The 21,981-nt window shown below is 40.3% G+C and overlaps 1 protein-coding gene across 2 annotated transcripts in view; it reads right to left on the bottom strand.

Moving 5' to 3' along the window:
- The window catches only part of KIF21B (kinesin family member 21B), a 69,290-nt gene extending 48,268 nt beyond the window's left edge, over positions 1-21,022 (bottom strand). For both annotated transcript variants that reach the window (XM_039323268.1, XM_039323269.1), the window contains exon 1: positions 19,604-21,022. In XM_039323268.1, coding sequence (XP_039179202.1) covers positions 19,604-19,647 — 44 coding nt within the window. In that variant the 5' untranslated portion in view covers positions 19,648-21,022. The remainder of the gene's footprint in view (positions 1-19,603) is intronic.
- Between the last annotated feature and the right edge of the window lie 959 nt (positions 21,023-21,981).

Here is a 21,981-nt window from a genome sequence, read left to right as displayed (position 1 = left end):
CCCCATTTATAGGAAATGATGGACCTCCTCTATAGTCAAAATGCTTTTGGATCAACAGCCATGCTCTTATTTGTATTAAGATTAAGCCTGTTTCTTCCCAGCCAGATCCCAACATCCCTCAGACACTAAGGCAGAACTTTTATGTTAATAATTTTATGACACTAAGATAGAACTTTGATAGCATCTCCTAATTTGCCCAGGATACAGATAAACAACTGAGCATCATAGGCATACCAACAATAATTCACTCTGTGCTCACAGATGACTTCTCCCAATGACTTTAGATAAATATTAAAGAGTAAAATGGAGAGCCCTGTGATAACCGATATCAGTGTATCTAAGGACACAATCTCTTTCCTCCACCAAACGGAATCACTCACTCATGCAAAATCAAACCACAACATGAACAAACAGCTGGCAACATACAGTATCACAGACTGCAATAGTGAGTGAAATTTCTAATATGAATTTCAACCCATTTAAGCCAACTGAGCAAATAGGGCCCTAAAATCGCCATACATACTGCAAGAGTAAGATACATGCAGAAAATCCTCTCCACATTGCTACTGTCTTACCATTTGGTAAGTGGAAAGGAGGATGCTAATGTTTTGGGGGGATGTCTTTCAAAGTCAAACAAAAGATAACTGAAGTCTACCAAATGCTACACTGCTATAGTACTAAATTCTCACTTAATTTTCAGGGTGTTTCCATTAGCTAAACTAAAAAGAGAAAGACAAAACAGACTAAATATTGTATCCCAAATTGCAATAGAATAATGCTTTTAATTAACATAGGTTGTAAAAGATGAAACTATCATCCAGGACCAGAGCTTTAGATATTAACAGTTTACTGAAAGCCTTCTATAATACACCAGAGCTCTCACTTTTATCAACCGCATCATTCATGTTCAACAAATCACATGAACGTCATGCTTCAGGCATTATTTCAAATTCTGATGGCAGCACAGTTCCTTTCAAATCCAGAGAATACTAACTCTCCATGTTCTATTTTATTTTGCAATGAGTGAATAGTAATAGCATTTCCCTGAAGAAAAAAGCTATTCCATGTTATGAACTGTTGTAAGTCGAGGACTACCTATACCAGAACAGAAGGGCAGTCAAATACATTTTGATTCTAAATTATTTAACGGAGAGAATATTTTTTTCATCAGATGGAATTTGTAGTTCTAATTTAAGAAAAAGGTTTGCCCTTCCCCAAGATAGAGGGTAGATAACCAGTTAGTTCATTCAGTTTCCAAAGCCTCAGGCACACTAGATGTTTTTAAGAAGAGACTGGACAGCCACTTGTCTGAAATGATATAGGCGGGTCTCCTGCTTGAGCAGGGGACTGGACTAGAAGACCTCCAAGGTCTCTTCCAGCTCTTTTCTGATTGATTGATACACATTGTATATAAATATTGCACAAGATATTTTAATTATGATTTAACCAACTTAGATGAAAGGTTTTACATGGAGGATGTGCCCAAACTTTTCTTATTCCTCCTTTATCAATACTAAATTCTAAATATCAGGGAAAAGAAAGAACTAATTTCTTTAGCAAGGCTAGTTATTGCAAATTCTCCAAGTTAATCTCCTCAGATATTAAGATCTAAATCAGTGGCTATTTTCAAATTCTTGCCTGGATTGGATTAGGTCAGTGGTTCTCAACCTTTTTAATGCTGCGACCCCCAACCGGTCGTAAGTCGAGGACTACTCAACCGGTCGTAAGTCAAGGACTACTCAGCTGGTGCAGCACCGTTTGCAGAATGGGACTTTTGGCGGGCTCAGCAGGGCAGAGACAGCCTGGACAATTCCTATTGGCCTTTGAAAGCCAATAGAATTAGACTCTATGCAAGAGAGTCTATTCTATTGGCTTTCAAAAGCCAATAGAATAAAAGGGAGTAGCACAGCTAAGGAAAAGGGGGAAAAAATGGTGGACTGCGTTGTTTGGCGACCCCCGTGAAATGGTCGTTCGACCCCAAATGGGGTCCCGACCCACAGGTTGAGAACCACTGGATTAGGTTATAGAGCAGAACTTTTTCTGCACTTTCTGAGAGAATCAGCAATTCACCTTGGGAACCAGCCAATTTCTTTAAACAAGTGCTCCAACTTATTTCAACGTATACAGATACAGAGGAAGAAACTATTTAAGTCCATGACCAAGGGACTATTACCATGAAATATAGATTAGACAAGGATCATATGATGAGGCTTTAGGGCCCCATTTATCATGAGAAAATCTATTATCTTCCCAAAAATTGACAGGACACATAAGAATACCAGCATAATCTGCATTGGCAAACAGAGAGCTGTGGCTTCTTTCTCATCTCTCCAGCAATAACCATAGCATCTTCTTACTCGGATTTAGATAGTAATATACTATTATGCCGATACTGCTGTCTCTATTTAAATGACTTCTATTTTCTTCTCATTGTCTTTAACTAATCTGCCTTCAAGCTTGTTAAATTATGCTAAGAACATTTACTTTAATCTCCTATATGTATGATAATTGTTTTTATCTATATATATGACATATCTGCAAACATCAGGAACAAGTATATTCCTCTTCTTTTTCACATAAGATGTGCATTCATCTTAAGGTAAACAGAGCTTACCATGATCTTCTAAAATTAATAGAACTTTTTCTTTCATATGACAGGTTTGTCTACCACAAAAGCTAAAAGTAATCATTCTAGAAACTAATTGTATCATTAGGCAAGATGAGAGACATAGCCTCTCATTCAAGATGGATATAACCAAGATATACAATTTCTTCTTCCCTAATGTGTATGTAATGTATAGTGCAGTGTAGTGTATAGTGTAGTGTATAGTGTAGTGTATGACACGGGTGCCAGAGGCGGCGGCACTCAGAATCCTCTCTGTGGGCGCGCACGCCGTCGCCCCAGTCCTAGGCATTCAGCTGGGTTTTATAAACCCTTTTTGCTTTAGGCCTCTGTCGCCATGTACAAAAAAAAAAAGGTTCAATCAATCAGTCAATTTCAACTTCTCACAGGAAAAAAAAAGATCTTGCAAAGTTGGAATTGATTGATTGAACTTTTTAGTCCCACCCAGTCTGCTGTTACCACCGCAGCCACGCCCACCCAATGGGCCACACCCACCCGGCACCCGACGATGCATAAGTGGGTTTTGGGTTGCAGTTTGGGCACTCGGTCTCTAAAAGGTTCGCCATCACTGGTATAGTGTATACCCTAAATACACTAAGAGGGGCACCAGAAAGAGCATACAAACCCAAAGGCTCTATTATATTTTATATGCTTATTTCTGGCTTTACTTAAATTCTTTGAGTCTTGGGGCATCCACATCATTGATACTTTAGAAGCTATACTATGCAAATACTATAGGACAGTACATTGTGGATTACATTGCTCTATCTAATGTTCTCAACATAAAATGTTCTTTTAGGAAGAGCCAATTCATACTCGGAAATATCATATATATTTACTCTGAGGTGGGGCACCTGTTGCTCCAATGCAAGCAACAAAATAACTTATGTCAGCCTTTCTTCAAGTTTCCAATAATCATATCACATTTGGAGGATGATTGAAACAGGCCTGATAAAAATATCTTTATCCTAGGTTTTTGAAATATTTAAATAACGTTTAAATGCAAGTTGTTTAACAACAACCAAAATTATCCTCCCTTCGCAGCACTATTGCTATGTTCAAGCCTCCCGGATGATTGCATCTGGGTTAGAATTGCATGTAAGCTCCTCTTTAGTATGCGACACCACAAGCCTACCCTCCATGTCATGTAATAACCCAGAATATTTTGACAGGACTTAGTATAGGATATTCCCTCAGAGCCCACCAATCAGATCAACCATGCAGAGAGAACTAGGCAATAAACAGTTACATTTATTTGCTCTGCAAAACCCCAAATAGCATTTTCTTTTCTACAGATCAGAAGAATGGATACTTTTTTAAAAACAAAATCTTATCAGTATGCATTTTGATATGTCAATAATCCTTAATCCATTATATAATACTGTCTCCCTGCTTCCACATATCGTTAGATGAACTCTCTTGGCTGATGTAGCTAAATTAAAGTATCTTCTAATGTAAGCATTATGAAGGTTACAAATATTAAATGCCAATGACATTTTTAGACAAACTAATTTTATTATATAATTACAATTATAAGGTTACAAACTTAGAAGACCAAGTATGTTTATCCTTAAGTCTTGCATGTTACCCCAAAATACATATATATGTACTGTGCTGTATACTGTAATACACTCATTCTTAAGTGAATAAAAAAATTAAAATATGACAACAGATGGGGAAGGGGGTTTCATAGATAGATATTAGAAACAATGTGGATAAGATGTTGTTGTTGTTGTATCTACTCAAATCAGTGCTCTCTAGAAAAATATATCTAAAGCATTTTTACGATGTAGCAAAAATAAGCCAGAAAGCAGAATTTAAGAATGTCATGCCTGTTATTTGTCTCACATGTTTGGAGCCCACAAGCCAAGAGATAGCGCAAAGAAAAGCAGAACTGTTTCAAACTCATTGCAGGGAATGACTTCATAACACAAACTATTGCAGCTAATGTTCTTCAAAAACATGACTCACTATCCTTCTGTTATTACAGTCTTTAACCCTGGCCTGCTCTGCTGCCCTGGACTTCTTCCTAGAAAAGATGCTGACAGAACTCATTTGCAAAGTTCCCTGGAAATCAGTTTACATAGGGCAGAGAGTCTTTCTGAATGTGATACTTGTCAACACCATTGATTAAAACAAGTCACAGTGTATAAATGTCTGGAACCTGTGCAGATTCTCAGGCAGAGCTCCTCCCATGAGACAGAACGAGCTTGATGGTCTCTTTTGCACAATAGGACTAATTTATTATATTTTATATATCTATATCTATCTGTAATATAAATTGGCTTCATAAGAGCCTTCCTTCAAAAAAAAAAAAACACCTATATCCAAAGTCTACAATAATCAAAATGCATCACAGATTATTAGTATTACAATGGATGAGGCCAACACATTTATCTTAAACAGAGATTTTTCAATAACTCTTTCAATCGCTAGCCAGTTAGAGAAATGCTGAGATGCAGACTCCAAAATTGGCTTTCTTTTTCTACTCTATGCCTTGCCATGCCAAGCAACGTTGCAAAGATATAACCATGGGTGCTGCAAGTTTGTCAGAATTCTTGTATGTAATGCAACTAACAGAGATAAAAGTAGTGATTAGGTGAAGTAGCAATACTTGCATTACTTGAGAACTGTAAAATTTGACTGTTGATGCTACATCATATAGGAAGAAAGTTGAGAGTCAGAGGAAAGATGAGTTTAAATACATTATAGATAGCACAAGCCAGATGCTAGATAGGAAGCAAGAATAGGTCATGGAATTTCAGTCTCTCCATTCTAGCTGATCTAACATCAGCTGTACACAGAGATGAATCATTAGCAGAGAAATACCCTTGCTTCAATCATACTGTGTTCAAAATGAAACCAAAATCTTATTTCAGGAAGAAAAATAACAGGTAGTTTTCAATTTATGACTATTAGTTTAGCGACTATTTGAAAGTACAATGATGCTGAAAAAGGTAACTTATGATCAGTCCTCACACTTACAACCGTTACAGTGTCCCCGCAATCATATGATCAAAACTCAGGCACTTGGCAACCAATTTATATATTTGCAACAGCTGCAATGTCCTGAGTCATGTGATCTCCATTTGCAACTTTCCCAGGAAGCCAGATATGCTTAACAACTGTGTGATTTGCTTAATGACCACTGTGATTTGTTTAACAACTGCGGTAAAAAAATTCATAAAATAAGTCTTACTTAATATATTGATTAGTGATGGAAGTTCCGAACCCAATTGCGGTTGCAAGTTAAAGACTACCTATAGTTAAACAACATTATACATGTGCATGAGGGACCCTAAGAGCAGAGATTACATGGCAGCATTTGGGGCAATACTGCAATTTCCACTTCAAAACAATCAAGCCAGACAAACCATTTCAGACAAATGGTTGTCCAATCTCCTCTTAAAAACCCCCAGTGTTGGAGTACCCACAACTTTTTGGAGGCAAGTCATTCCACTGCTTAATTGTTCTAACTATCAGGAAATTTCTCCTTAATTCTATTTAGGCTGATTCTCTCCTTGATCCAGTTTCCATCCATTGCTTCTTGTCCTGTCTTCAGGTGCTTTGGAGAATAGTTTGACCCCGTCTTCATTGTGACAGCCCCTTAGATACTGAAATGCTGCTATCATGTCAACCCTATTTCTTCTTTTCATTAAACTAGACATACCCAATTCCTGCAATCGTTCTTCATATTTTTAGCCTCCAGTCTCCTAATAATCTTTGTTGCTCTTCTCTGCACTCTTTCTAGAATTTCAATATATTTTTTATATTGTGGTGACCAAAATTGAATGCATTACAGTATTCCAAATGAGGTCTTACCAAGGCATTATAACCAGTTGCATTCATTTGATTTAATTTTTTTGAATTAATGTTGTATATCTCTATATTTTTGTCAATCCAAGTTTTCTAGACAAGTCACAAAATTAAAAACAAAATATAAAAGCAAAAGCAACAGATAAAAAACCAATTAAAAAATAGTGCCGGTTTCAATTTGTTGTGAAATGAATGGGTACATTTTTATTGCTCCTCTTAGTATTCAATTCTGTTTTAAGGACTGATTTTAGCTTTCTTTAAGAGTATCTATCAGTTTCTTTTCCCAGAACAGCTCAGATGATATATTTCATGGCACTTTGTCAAGGAGAAACTTCAGCTTCTATAACAAAATAGTAATCATAGTGGAGATCTGCCACTGTTATAGCAGAAGATGCTAAAACTGAGGCAACCTTTCTGACACTCAGGATAAGAAAGTGGCAGTCTTTAACAGAGAGCTGCAGTTGGCAAAACAGTGAAACACATAACGCAAATTATGTAACAAAATTGAATAAATGAGATATTTGATAGCCAAAACAAATGCATTTAAAAATAAACAAAATATCTCCATGCCTTTTAATCCCCTAGTGCCATTAAGGCTAGCTGATCTACAAGAATGGGTAGAACTTATATATTTTCTATCAACATTTGAAATAAAAACCGGGAAAAAAATGATGTTGTTCAACTAATCTATTTTATATACAGTAGCTGAATCTTTAGAATAAATTGACACAGTTTCTTCCTCATGTAATCCTGTGCTTAAGCCCTAAAAAAATGTTAATGAATTGGCTGAAAGCAGACATGTCAAACCCAAGGCCCGCGGGCCAAATCCGGCCCGCCGTGTGGTTACATCTGACCCATGGAGCTGCCCTGGAAACAGCAAAGGACAGGCCCGCAGCACCTTGGCCCGGCCAGGCTGACCGGGCGCTGATCTACAACCTGGTGCCAGCCATCAAAGCCACAACACGCTCAGACTTAGATCCACGGAGCGGCCCTGGAATCAGCAATGGGCACCCCTGCCCACCCCTGGGTGCGCACGTAGGAGGTGGGGAATGTGTGGAGCCCAGCATCCTTGCTGATTTTCTTGCCCCGCAGGCTGACTTCACCCAGGATACCAGCGCTTTCTGCCTCCTGTGAGCACACCCAGGGGGCGGGGCAGAGGCAGCGCAACAGCCCCTCACTGGTTCCAGGGCTGCCTCATGGATCTAAGGCTGAGGGCATTTTTTGATGGATACAACCAGGTTATAGATCAGCGCCTCACCCCCCAGCACCTCCATGGCCCTAGCCTCACAGCCACGAGGCTAACCTATCATCAGGACTGCCCCCACCCATGTGGGATAGCGATGGCCAGTGGCAGCATAGCCACCAGCAGCGCTGGCAATCTCTTCCCATCCCGTCATCCCCTCCTAAGCACGGAGGAAGGAAAGAGATGGGAATGCGAAGCAGAGAAGGCAGGAGGGAAGGAAGGAAGGAAGATGAGAATGAGAAGGAGGGAGGGAAAAAGGAAGGAAGGAAATGGGAATGAGAAGTAGGGAAGGAAGGAAGGAAGGAAGGAAGGAAGGAAGGAAGGAAGGAAGGAAGGAAGGAAGGAAGGAAGGAAGGAAGGAAGATTATAATGAGAGGGAGGGAGGGTCTGAGGGAAGTCCTGCCTTAGCATTTCACCATGAGCAGCGCTGCTGCCCTTTCTCTATCCCCTTGCCCCCTCCTCCTGACCTCTCCTGGTGGTCTCCCATCCTATTGCTGAGGATGCTCTGGTTACAAAGCCAAGTCTCCTTGCATGGAGAGAGAGTGGGCCTCCCTCTGACCCACACCTTTTGCCCTCCCCCACACACTTGGCCAAGGAGAGCAAGCCAATCAGCAACAGCCTTGAGGAGGAGGGAAGCGCAGCCAAGCATCCCCTTGGGGAAGGCTGGACTGGGCACTTGCCCTCCACTGCCTAGGGCTCCAGGCACCCTGCATCAATGGGGGTCCTCCGTGTGGCCTGAGAGCGATAACAAGGCTCCTCTGGTGGACAAGGGTATGATGCTCACCCTGGTCTTGCCTTCCTCCACTGGAGACAATGGATCCCCCCAGCCCCGCCCAGGCCACCACAGGCACCCCTCGATACCAGAGACATTGAGCTGGCCATGCTCACCCTGGCCATGCCCACCCTGGCCATCCCCCCAGCCCCCCCTGAAGTCAACCACAACCCTGATGCGGCCGCCAATGAAATCGAATTTGACATCCCTGGCTTAAAGAAATTTTTTACTCTAAGCATGTGGAACAGAATTCCTAAGTACTATTGTTCACTTTGCCAATATTTACAGAGGGACAAATTGGCCTATTAATTTATGCATTTATTTCAGTTTGTAAACTGTCCAATTCCCAGTGACTCTATTTATAATCCATATCAGTTTTCTATATTTAGTTTCATGATGCTGCAATAATCTAAACATACTTTATATAACAGAATGTCATTTTTGATATAGTTTTATACAAGAGAGAACGACAGAGATTTAGTCTAGTCTAGTAGTTAAGGCACAGGACAAGGAGAGGAGAAACCTGAGTTCTGGTTCTGACTTGGGCATGGAAGTAAACTGGGTGACTTTGAGTCAAACATTTTCTCTCATTTTTAGAAAGATGGTTATGACAAACCAGTTCTAAAAATGTTACCAAGAAAACTATCTTAAATAAACTTTTTTTAACAAAGATATCAGTAGATATCTAATCAAGAAGTTACAGTTGGTTAGTTAGCATCTAGGACCAATCACCCTATACTAGCTATTATTTTGCTTTAAGGAGCTAGAGTCCAAAATATTTGCCAATTGTTTTTGTTCATTCTTCTTTCAAAAAGGACAAAGGCTGCCAGAGTAAAATGGCTGATTACTATAAGTAGAGGATCTAACCTATCTCTTGGGGAGATCAAGGATGTGGCATGTTTCAACAAGAATATTTTTAAAAGTGGCTGCAAGAGTTTAAATAAACTTGAAATGTACTTCCTTCCCCCCCATTTCACAAGCTCCGTTTCCTGATTCTTCTCAGTACTGAGAAGAACTCTCAGATATTACAGGAAATGCTCAGTGAAAGACATTTTTGGAAGTCTTCAGTACACATCTTTTTTGCAATCTGATATAAATTCTCACATTTAAAAAAAAAAACTTTAGGCAGACAATTCTAAATTAGATTCATGTAGTTGTATGTTTGTGTAAATGCAAAGCATTGTTCTACATTACTGTGACTGGAGAACAATTCTGGAATCGTTCTACTTTCTTTGATTTGTAAATGATAAGGAGCCAAATTTTCATTATCAGGCGCCCCTGCCCATTAAGGGGAACTGAACTGGAAACTATTAGTCCATGATATGAGAAACACTTAAAACATACATAAAGGGTGCAAAAGAGGATGTGGATAATTTCTGTACTGAAGGAGGCAAAGTCTACTAGACCAGTGGTTCTTAACCTTTTTGAACGAATCGCCCCCTTGAGCCAATGAGGAAGTTGTCATCGCCCCCCTCCCCCAACACAACCTCTCAATCACAACATAGGAAATAATTCTTCAATTTAGGCAAACACTTTTTTTGTTTTCTTTAAAATTGTTCATCAGGACATATCGATGCAAATAATTTATTTCCAGTCTTTCCCCCATATCTCCCATATTCTGGCCAATGGCCCGCAATGTGCATGAAGATAAGCGATGTGTTTTCATATATGTACGGTGTTCTGTACTGAAGCTAGCTGGAAGAACATTTGAAAACACAATTCAATCCACTAATAGCGAGCAATCTGATATTTTTGTACGACAGATATACAGCGATTCACTGTATGAAAAAGTCTCAAAAGTGTCCCCAAAACTTCTTGCTCCATTGCCCCCATATCACCCCCTGTTCGTTCCTTCGCCCCCGCATCGCCCTTTTTCGTTCCATCGCCCCCCTGAAAAATGAAATCGCCCCCTGGGGGGCAATATCGCCCAGGTTAAGAACCACTGTACTAGACTATAGCACAAGAAAACAGAAACCTACAAAGGCATTTGACAGGCACAATAATCTGAAATTTTACCCTAGACATTATTCCTATCTTGAAAATGAGACTGAATCAACTTAATGCCGGACAGGCATACATAATTTAAAACTAAATGCAATACAGATAGATAGCATCCTATATATATATATCTAATGTTTGCAACCCTGTAAATAAATGTAACTAGTTGAGGATAATCCATAGTTTTTATTTACAGTAGTTAGCTTCATTGTGAATTAATAGCTCTCCTTTCAATCCAAAAATAGCAGCAAAGAAATGTATTGTGAATTATCACAGTGAATTTTCCTATTGACTGTATCTCATGGCCACTTCATATGATTTGATTTATATTGATTAGCACTAAGCCAGGACTGTGTTAAGCAAAGCTCATAAGTAAGCTGTTAATTGTCTAGCTATACACAGCATGTTAAGATGTGTGATCTACAGTTTATAAACTATAAAGGCTAGGTTCACATAAGACTCTTAAACCAAAATCCCTTCCGGTATATTGGCTTCTTGGTATAATTCATGCTGCTCATTGCCACATTTAAAACCCTTCATGGCATAGGACCACCTTCTCCAATTGTTTCTGCCCATACAATATGAAGAAACAAAAGGTCCCTTCATTCAGACTGCTATCATCCTGGGATTCAGAGGTGGGCCTTTTCATTCATCCCTCTCTGCACAAATTCTACTATTGTTCCTACATTGATGATCTTATCTCATCCCATTCCAAGCTCATGAACTCATTTAAAGTATCAGGGTAGGGTTAAACTAGTATTTCCCTCCTTATTTCAGTATCTTCCAACAACAGCTTTGAAGGGTGAATAGCTGCTATGTTTCATCATCTTTTCTGGAGACTTTGTGGGATGACTGAAGCAGAATTTCAGACTTTGGGAGATACAGTCTCACGCTCTTCTCTCCGCTTACCAGCCAAGACCTCCACATTTGTCTGCAGCGTTTGCTCCCTCCATTTGTATTTTATTTCTTGAGTTTGATCCCTTCACACCTGTCATTTTCCACCCCCTGCTTTTGACACCAATTTCTTTCCCAGCTTTCAACAAGGTAGATGATCGCTGAGCTGAGCTTCCCCATTTTATCTGGGGAAGATGAAGCAGCATTTGCCACATTTTGTTCTAACAATATGCCAAAACGCCTTTTTAATTTCAGATGCAGCAACCTTACTTTTTCCTCCAGAAATTATCCTTTTTTTAGTACTTGTTCCACAGTTGCCAGGTCCAATCATTATCCTTGGTGGATTCCCCAAAGCATGTATCTGCCCTTTGGAATAATGATGTCCTGTGATCCATCCAACCAGACCCTGCCATCCTTGACGAACCTCAGACCTAACCTAGAGGACCAGGATGTGTGTGATTATCTAGTCTGTTTAATAGCCACAACCCTCCTCCCTCTGGCCTTTTCTATTATTCTCTTTTGATAGATTGTATTGCTTTTTATTAACCCAGCTGGCCAAGAGTCATTTGTAAGTGGGCAGACTGAAAAAATGAAATTATAAATGGATGTATTTGTCCCTCATGTTGGCTAATGACAGGTCAAATGAAGACAGCACCAAAGTCACAGATAAAATCATTGCAGATTATGAGTAGCAGTCACTAATCAGGACCACACCATTCAGTAGAGACACAGTAAAGATGCAGTGGAAGCAGGGTAGGAAACAGTTGGGGAAAGGACAGCTACCTTTGTGCTGATATTGTTTTAAGTAATTTCGAGGATTGGTCTGTAGGGATGTGTATGTGTAACTATTTCTTAGTGGGTCTCCAATAATTTTGAATAGGTTCATTTTTAAGCAAAAAAAATTCACACACGTTATTATTCTTCAGATCTATTTGTGTTCTTCTCTTTAAAAATACTTATAAAAGGAAACTACAAGTAGCAATTATGTTTTAGAAAGGAAACAGCATACTATAGCAAATAAAGCACAGACATAATCTTCATAATTGATGGCAGCAAACTGGTATTTTACACTTTTTAACAGAATGTGAGAAAAGCCTGCTTCGGTTGATCAAATTATGCAACTATAAAAAAAAAGATTGGAGCATCTGCTCTGCACGACAACTGGGATCCTAAATGCAGCTTGTTAGCTTAATGGTTTTATAAGCGTTAAGCAGGCCTCTGTAGAGAAGCAGTTTTCAGAAAAGGTGCAAACATCATAATAATCTCCTGCCTCCTGTGTGTATCTTGATTGTCCAGGAAAAAAAGCACCAACACAGATTCCTCTGAATCAGCAGTTACATCTTACAATACAAGCAGTCCTCAATTTTTGATCAGTTTGAAATTATGATGACCTCCAAAAGTCATTTAGGACTTAAATTGCACTTATGTCTATCACAAACTGTCATGCTACCCCCAATGGTCACATGATGGCAATTCAGGCACTTGGCAAACTTACTTATGTTTACAACTGGTTACAACTGTCCTTTGGTCATGTAATTGCAATTTGGACACTTTTTGCCAGTTTCTGCCAAAATGACTATTGGGGAAGCTGGGTTCACTTAACGAATGTATGAGTTGCTTAATGACTATGATGACTCAACTTATGACCACAGTAATAAAGCTGCCTATCTCACAAGCAGAGACACAAACAGGGTACCAGGATTAAAGCAACTACAACAGAATGCATGCAAAATCCATGATGCCGGGGGATAAAACTCACATCAACAGCAGCATTCATCCAACTGTGTGGCATAAATGTGTGGGACAACATACTGGAAACAATTCTAGATATCTTAGCAGTTAGCATCCCTTGTGGATTCTGTTGCATTATTCATAGTGACAAGTTGTGCTATTTTAGGAATTGGGATTTATCTTTATTTACATTAATATAATAAAGCAATGTTTCACATTCCATGAAGTTTAAAATACATGTTAAATATTCAGCATACTTGCCAAAAAGAAGTAGTAAAACAACCCTTGCCACCCTGGAAAGTATCCAGTTTAGAAAGGCTTCACAGGACAAAGAAGATTGTACACAGGGAGATAGATAACCACCGTAAAGAGTAGGATAGAATCAGAACAGGATAAAGTGAGCCCCACAATGACTCTATCTCTCTCCAGTTCCAAGCTACAAGAAATTATATGTCTCAGTCATTGTTACTGAGACTATTGTTAATTTCCATCGCATAATGGTGTTGATCATCAAAGGCAGCATAATCATGTTTCTTTCTCTTTTTACAATGTCACCTGCTTGTCACTGGCATTTTGCGCTTTGAACACTATTCAGATTATTAAGCATTTTTCTAATGTATCTCAGAATTATCAGCATACATTTTCATGCAGATGTGTGCAATGTCCATATAGGTGCCTTAAAAAATATTTCTAGTTTTTAAATATATTTTCCAAAGCAGACTGGAGTTATACAGATTGGGGTTACCTATCCATCGACCTAACATGTGGCTGTTGGTTATGATCTAGTACTACAAATCCAGTTACTGAGATCAATCATGGTTGATGGCTTAGAATGTGCTATGAACCCAGGGAGCTATGGTTTAATAAACCATGGCTTAGCTCAAGCTGTATACTAGTTTACTCAATCCTAAACTCTATATAGGAACGGTTATTACTGAGCAATACCAGAGTTAACCAATGGATTCCAGGCGTAGCTTCATTCTTAACTACTATAGTATATATTTCCATGTGTATCAGGCCAGACTGAAAGGGAAAGGAACAGACCTAATGCAGTGAGTTCTTTAATTTGTTTTGCCCATGCAGAAAAGAGCAGAAAGGGGAAAAAGGGGCGCTGCCACTGAAGAACAGTTGAAATGCTTTAGCTGTGTCCCTTAACAAAAGAATTTCCACTAAGGATGTTTTACCTTATCCAATAAGGCAAGAATCCATGACTTCCCTGAAAACTCAAAGTATCATCTGATATAGAGGCCAAATTGCAAGATTCCAAAATATGAAGCCATTCTGTCCTTTCATATTTTAGCTATCACTAATAGGATGAATTCAGAGCATGTTTCTCAACCTTGGCAACTTTAAGATGTGTGGACTTTCACTCCCAGAATTCTACTGAAGAAGAAGTCCATGCTGACTGAAGAATTGTGGAAGTCTGCACATCTTCAGGTTGCTAAAAAATACCGATTCAGCGCATGAAGGATTTCTGATGTCCATTCCTATTGATAATTTGTATTTATAGGAATCTACTCCTCTAAGTGCACTGTTAGAAGAATATAACCAATTCCTATGATCAGTTTCCAAGGGAGGGCAGAGAGGGAGAGAAAAAAATAGCCATGGTTTGCTTTTGACATTGTTTTGGCCGGATGCAAGTTTGCATTATAGTCTTAAATTGCTCTTAAAATCAACCTCTTCCTATTACTCTCTGCCACTCGCTTCAAGTTCTAATATTGCTAACATTGCAAAAGAAAAAATAGCCCTCTTGGATTCAGTAATGTAGAGGGGACATACACAAAAGATGTGCTTATAGCAGAAGAATTGCACAAGCAGCAAGGGGGGGAGGGTGTATTAGCCAAAGATAGTTCCCGCCTCTCCCATTTCCTGCTTATTGCCGAAGGCCCCAATAGTTTGCTCATACACTTCCATTTGACTGGTCTTCCCCCCTCACCTCAGTCCCCCTCTTAATTGTATAATGATTGCAGTATTCAAAACACTTCAGTGAAGTTTTTGACATTTCCACCACCCACATACCCTCAGATCCTGCAGTAAGAAAGTTTAAAGGACCTGCAGCTGAAATAACATGCATACGTCCTCTGTCTCCTTTCTTCCTGTTGCTTCCCCCTGTGCAGCATGATAGACTATGATGAAAACCTGTCTATATTATGCAAATGAAGACAGCTGGCATATATCTGCATAACTTATTGCATTTCTAAAACTAAAAGACAAGCTCTATCCTACACAGCCTCCTCCCTGAAGTCTGGAACCCAAGTCCATACTAACTGATTGGAAAATACATTAAGTAAATATTTTAATTCCCTTTTGAACCATAAATCTATTAACCTGAGTATTTTAAAGAAAACAAAATTAATTTCTTAGAGAAAGAAATGTCATTTGCAAACTAACACATTTGCTTATTTGCTCTAGCTATAATGCACGTGCTTTAATTTTCTCTAACAGTACTCCTGTAATAAACTACGTGTGTAGAGAAACTTAACCTGGTCCAGAATGGTGGAGCCAAATTATTATTATGACTAGTTAGAGGCTACTTCACTGTATATTAGTATAGTTTATATTAGTACTAGTTATTAGTATATTCCAGCTATTATTTAAACCTATCTTAGTCAATTGATCTCTTTCCAATTTCAAAAAAAAGATACAAAATTAAAAGATAAACAGAAGAAAATAGAAAATTAGAAATGGAAAAAGGAATAACAGTAAACATGCTGAAAAGAAAAAAGAAAAAAATAAGGAAAATAGGAAAATAATGACTTCCAAGTTTCACTGGTACAGATAAAGATATAAGAATACAACAAACTTCTATTCCAAGATTAACATTTGTCTACATTATTTCGATAATCCCATACAATATTTTTCATCAAATTCCAAAATCAGCTGTTCATTTCTTTCAGTTTTTTTGCAAAAACTCAAATAATGATTTCCAAGTAGAAATAAAATTTGCCAAAGTCTTTTTTTTCCTTCAAGGCTATCAATTTCACCATCTCTGCCAATTCTACCCACTCCTTCGTCTATTCTTCCATTATAGGTATTTGATAGATATCTTTGCTGTTGTTATCATACATAAAAACAAAGTTCCATAAGATGTTTCCATTTGTTTGCCTATTAAGTCAAAAAGAAATTTGATCTTTTTCAAATTGATGACCATGCTTGACTTTGAGTGGTATACCACGAATCACACTCCAACAAATAAGGAAGACTAAATTAATAATAATAGCAGCAATAATGGTCATTGAAAAAATAAATGCCTTCCCCAATACACAATTAAATGTTACAAGGAATTTTAACTACACAATTTGGCAGCAAAATGGCAGGGACAACAGTGAGTTCTTCTGGGAGTGCAGGATTATATACAGCTCACATGCTCTGCCCTAAATAGTTGGGTTCACCTGTTTAAAAGACAATTATCTCTCTTATGAGCCTACCTCTAGGTATCTCCTTCAAACCCACAATGACCTATCTGATAGAAATAGACAAGAGAGTTTTATTGGTGACTGCTCCCACATTGCAGAACTCCATGCTAAATGAAGTCACACTAGCTCCATTGTTGTTATACTTTTGTTTGTAAGCAAAAACATTCTATTTAGGTAAGACTTTGACAAAGAAGTTGATCTGTTATCTGGATGCTGTCTTTCTACTCGTGTGTAAATAATGTTTTATATTTTAAATTCTCTAATTATCCTCTTATAGGGCATATGTACCTCTTGCAGCAATAACTATGGGAAAACATCCAAGAGGGCCTTCCCATTACCTTATATCTTCCCTACAATAACTTCTGGACCTCCCTACTTTATGAACCCCATAAAAGTGGTCCAGCTTCTGATAAAAGCTATCTGTTCTTCAATAGAACTCTGGACAGGATAAAAAGAAAACAGATGACAAAAAACAAAGGACAGGTGGGGAAGAATGACTTATACAAATTTAGTCTTCCCTGCACTCACTCACTCACCCTGAGAAAGTCTTTTCCCCAAAAGAATGTTATTCAGATCAGGGGAAGCCCCAACCCCAGAGTGGGAGGGGTAATTTTTAGCTTGTGATCTGGAGATCTGCTCAACTTTGCTATATTTCCTTTATAGGTAGTCTTCATTTAGTGACTGACTCATTTAGCAACTGTTTGCAGTTGCAATGCTGATGAAACAATAACTCTGTGACCAGCCTTTACATATACAACCTTTGCAGGTCTGCAAAGCAAAGGAAACTTCAACAGAATTGTAAAATTGTCATTTCACTTCGTGATCACTTTGTTTAAAGATTGAGGTGCTGGTCCTGGTTGTGGCCACTAACCTTCTGCTACGTGTAATCCCCCTTTTCATATATAGTTTTCAAAAGACAATCTCTGGCATAGAATCTCCTACTGAACATACATTTGGAAGGAAGGGGGTTGTTTTATATTTCTCCTTCTGCCTTTTGTCTTAGCTTTTTATTTCTGATTTTTCAGCCAGTATGAATACTAAAGGTAGAAAATACATTAGAAAGAAAAATGAGTGAGGTGGGGCAAGTACTTGTTTTCACAACGCTCAAACCAATATTGTTCTTTAGAATGCCTTTCCAACTGTGCATCTTCCAGAAATGTTGCCCCCAATTTCTAATAATTCTCAACCAGAATAGGCAATATGCTCTTGCTAAGGATAATGCCAGCTGGGAATTTTGATACAGTCCAACATTTCTAGAAGAACTCATTTAGAATAAGCTGGCTTGATGGGAAACATGGATCACTAAAAAGCAAAAGGTGTTAGCTTTTGCCTTGCAATTAATATTTAAAAACCTTCTGTGGCAATGGAATATTGACAATAGCAAACAATACAATTTTACATTTCCTGGATTTTAAAAAAAAATTGGTCCAGCCCTTCAGGTACAAAATACTAACAAACAAGAAGATATGCACCACCTAGTGAAGAGTATCTGTAGTACTGCCCTCTTGTGAACTGGGCATTTTGTACAAAGTGTGCTTCCCTTTCAGCAGAACAAACTGTTGCCAAAATGGCAACCCTAATATGTCTGCTCAGTCTAGTATTTTTTGGACAAAGCCTCTTTCCCAACCCATCTTCTCCAACTCAGCAAATGACCAGTTCACCTCACAGAATGGCAGACAGTAATATTATTTCCAAACACTGTCTGAGACACAGATTCCCTCTTCTCTTCATAAGTACTGCTCCTTATTCAAATCAAATAGAAATTATATTAGATGCAGCTTCCTGATTGTTTTAAATCAAAGCTCAAGTGAGCATGAACACACCAAGGAGATTGTATCCTCCATGGCTTGAGTAACACAAAAGGAAAGCACCTTGGGAAATATGCCTCTGCATTAACACCACCCTTTCCCTGCAACTAGAAAAAATTGCCAGGCTTCAGGTGAAGAGAGAAAAGCACTTGTATTGATTTTACCTGCACAAACAAAATGTAGGGAGTTGCAAAATTAGGCAAGGGAAAGAGAGAGATGGATGAATATGAAACAATGTTGCTGATGCTATTTATCCAGGGCACTGCATAAGCAGATAGCCCCCCCCCCAACCCCACCCTCATGGAGAAGCTATCAGTCACCACATGTGATGGATGAAAGCACAAAACTGAAATAGGAAAAATTAATTGCCAGCCAAAGAAAACAGAAGCTAGCAAGGGAAAAGAATCAACTGTTGGCCCACATGGAAATCTGACAGCAAGGGGTTTATCAGAAACAATAATAATAAAGAGAAAGGGAGTGAACAGTTACACACATGACAGAAAGGAAAGGCAGAAAAACACAGCAAATACGCGAAATACAGGATTTCCTTGTTTCTCTTGCTGTCTGATGTGGAGAGAGAGAGAGAGAGAGAGAGAGACAGAGACAAACACACACACACACAGAGAGCAAGCAATCCCGCTATTCTTCCAAAAGACAAATACTAAAACCCCACTCTTTGTACCTACTTAACAGAAACAGCACAAATTGACCTGCTTTTGTAGAGTGGGGAAGAAGCAAGGGGGCAAAAGAGATGGATCTGTGTAATTACAACATTTTTGTGTGCCTGGGATTAGCCGCCTCAGCACCCAGACAGGACCAGCAATTGGACAGTGGAATTTCGCTCTGGGTCGCCCTCTCTGCAGCGCTAACAAAGAGCAACAATGCCCATTGGCGTAGGTTAGACACACGGAGATAAAGGGAACGCGAGGCAACTTCTCCACCGTGGCAGCGACGGGGCTCAGCCGCCCCCTAAGCCTGGAGGAAGCGCAAACCTTTCTTACCAACCAGGGCCGTGCAAAGACTCTTGACGGTCAGCAAAACACGAGTCTGCAGCTCCAAGGGCAAAATATAGCGGCAACGACCAGGCAGACTCTTCCCCGCCCTCCACCCCAGCAAAATGCACAAGTCGCCTTTGCACGAGCCGCGCATCTTGACGAATGCGAAACAACAGATCGCAATGAACGGGACCTGGAACGGGCAGGGCGGAGCACTAGCAGCTGGAAGGGAACTCCTTTTGTTCGCTCTTTCCAGTCACCTGCAACGAAAGTTACCCACTGAAAACCCCTCCTGTCCCCATCTCACCTCACGGCCACCTTGACGCTGCAGCTGTCACCCTGGGCGGCCATTCCCTTCTTCTTCTTCTTCTTCTTCTCCTCGCTCGCCGCCGCCCCGCACCGCAGGAGAACGCTGCCCCTCAACCACCATGGAGCTCGGTGGGGCCAGGGCCGAGGCGAGGTTGCGACTCGGCTAGGAGCAGGAGGCTCGGAGGCTGCTCGAGTCGCACGAGGGCATGCTGAGCTCCTCTCGGTCGCGGGCGCTCCTCCTCTCCAGAAGAGAAGGAGAAGGCAGCCCCGAGCAGGCGAAAGCTTAAGCGGCGTCCCCGCTTCCCATCCCGCCCGCCGCGGCAGCAACGGGACTGCGGAGGGAAAAATTACCGGCGACAGAGGCAGAAGCCGAGCGGGCGGAGGGGCAGGGCGAGCGGGGGAGGGAGAGAGGGAGGCGGAAGGAGGGGCGCCAGGACGCGGAGGCGGTCACGCCCACCCCCCGTTAACTCAAAAGGTGGAGGAGGGACTCGCGCCGAGTGGGAAGCTGCGAAGAGACGCGGGAGAAAGAGGGAAACGGCCTCGCGGTTGGAAGGGCTTAAGAAGCTTTCGGTAGTAAGTCCGGAGGCTTGGAGTTTTAAGAGCGCCGCCGCTTCAGTGCACGATCTCGGAGAATCGCTTCCGTTCCTTCTAGCCGGCCAGCTCTAGAAGAAAAAAAATCCCGGAAGAGAGTAAATCGCCGGAGAACGAAATTTCCACAGAGCTCGTATGTGAGCTTGAAATGTGACATTTTTCACACAGATGGAAGATGGGCTTTTGTGGTTGTGTGATTAGCTGAACCAAGGCTTACTTCATTAACCCAAGGTTCTGTATTTGAATGACGCCATAAACTACGGAGGCTGGCTTTCTCATAATAGGCATAGTTGACGAACTGGGTTTGGTGCACTGTGTGAGTATCGCAGGTCCTGTTTAGCCTTTGATGGGAATTTTCATTTTTAATATTGTGGATTGGGTTTCTGCAACAGATTAGGCTAAAATATGGCTGTATCAGTAAACTATTGTGCCATTATAATTAATATCACACACATGCACTGATGTAAAGATTCTGTAGCTACAATAGAGACTATCACCTCCTTGCTTATATTTGATAGCCAAGATGTGGTCTATGTCAGCTCCATTAGTTGAAGATTGAGATTCTCCAAGGTCAGGGTTCTCCAAACCTGACAACTCTAAGACTTGTGGACTTCAGTTCCCAGAATTCTCCAGCCAACAAGGACATTACCAACACTTCTGGGAACTTAAGTCCACTCTTCTCACAGTTGCTCAATTGGAAAATGCCGATCTATTTCAACCCTTTGTAATGTGCAAAAAAGTCAATGAGGTGAGGATGTTCAGACATTTCTAACAAAAACTTCTAGATCAGAGGTGTCAAACTCAATTTCACTGAGGGCTGCATCAGCATTGCGGTTGCCCTGGGGGGGTCAGGTGGGTGTGGCCAGAGTGGGTGCAGCCTAATGGGTGGGTGGGATGCAGTGGGTGTGGCCTACTGGGTGGGCGTAGCCAGTTCTACATCATTCACGTCAAGGGTACCTATGGGAGGCCTAGGCAGGAGTAGGACAGATCTGAGGGTCTCGGGCAGAAGGGGGTGGGATCGGGGCAAGTGCCAAGGCATGGTCCACTGGGGCAAGTGCCAAGATGGCCACCACAAAATTGTGCATTGGCTCCCGGCTGGCCTGGGCCAGGGCCAAGGCAGCGGGGGCCGTTCCCTTACTGTTTCCAGGATGGCTTCACGGGCCACATGAAACCACTTTGTGGGTCGCATCCGGCCCCTGGGCCTTGTGTTTGACATGTCTGCTCTAGATCAATTGGCTATTGTACGGGTCTTACAATCAGGAAGCTTTGCCTTACATGTTTTTCTTTCTAGATGTCAGTGAAATCATAAATCTAAATCATAAACTGAGTGGACATCTTGAAATGCTAACATCTTCCTGTAGTTTCAGTTATATAAAATCATTGACACCCTTCCTTGCCATTTTGAAGCAGGAAACTAAAAATTTTAGGTCCCCTGTACTGTATCATAAGTGGGTTGCAGAAATCTAGATGAACATTAGATGGCAGCAAAGAGTTAGCATTCTTTGTTGCAGTTTTAAGGATTTTTGCAGCCTAGTTTTGGAAACCAAAAAATACCTTTAAAAAACAAAGAACTGGTTCACACAACACACTGAGCCATAAATTGATATGGTTCTGCTGGAATGTTCTTACTGGGTATATACATGTATACAAGCTTCATTTTGTTTCTAATCATTAAATAAGCTCTATTTGGGTGCGTTTATACAACATACAAGGTCAACATCAAACAAATCACATGACAAGGTGTGTAAACCCAGCCCTTTATAGTTTTGACACTCAATGTGTGTA

Source organism: Crotalus tigris, unplaced genomic scaffold, assembly GCF_016545835.1.
Source record: "Crotalus tigris isolate CLP2741 ecotype Arizona unplaced genomic scaffold, ASM1654583v1 scf7180000024167.7108832, whole genome shotgun sequence".
Lineage (NCBI taxonomy): Eukaryota > Metazoa > Chordata > Lepidosauria > Squamata > Viperidae > Crotalus > Crotalus tigris.
The sequence above is the reverse complement of the archived record's forward strand: the minus strand, read 5'-3'. Positions and strand labels throughout refer to the sequence as shown.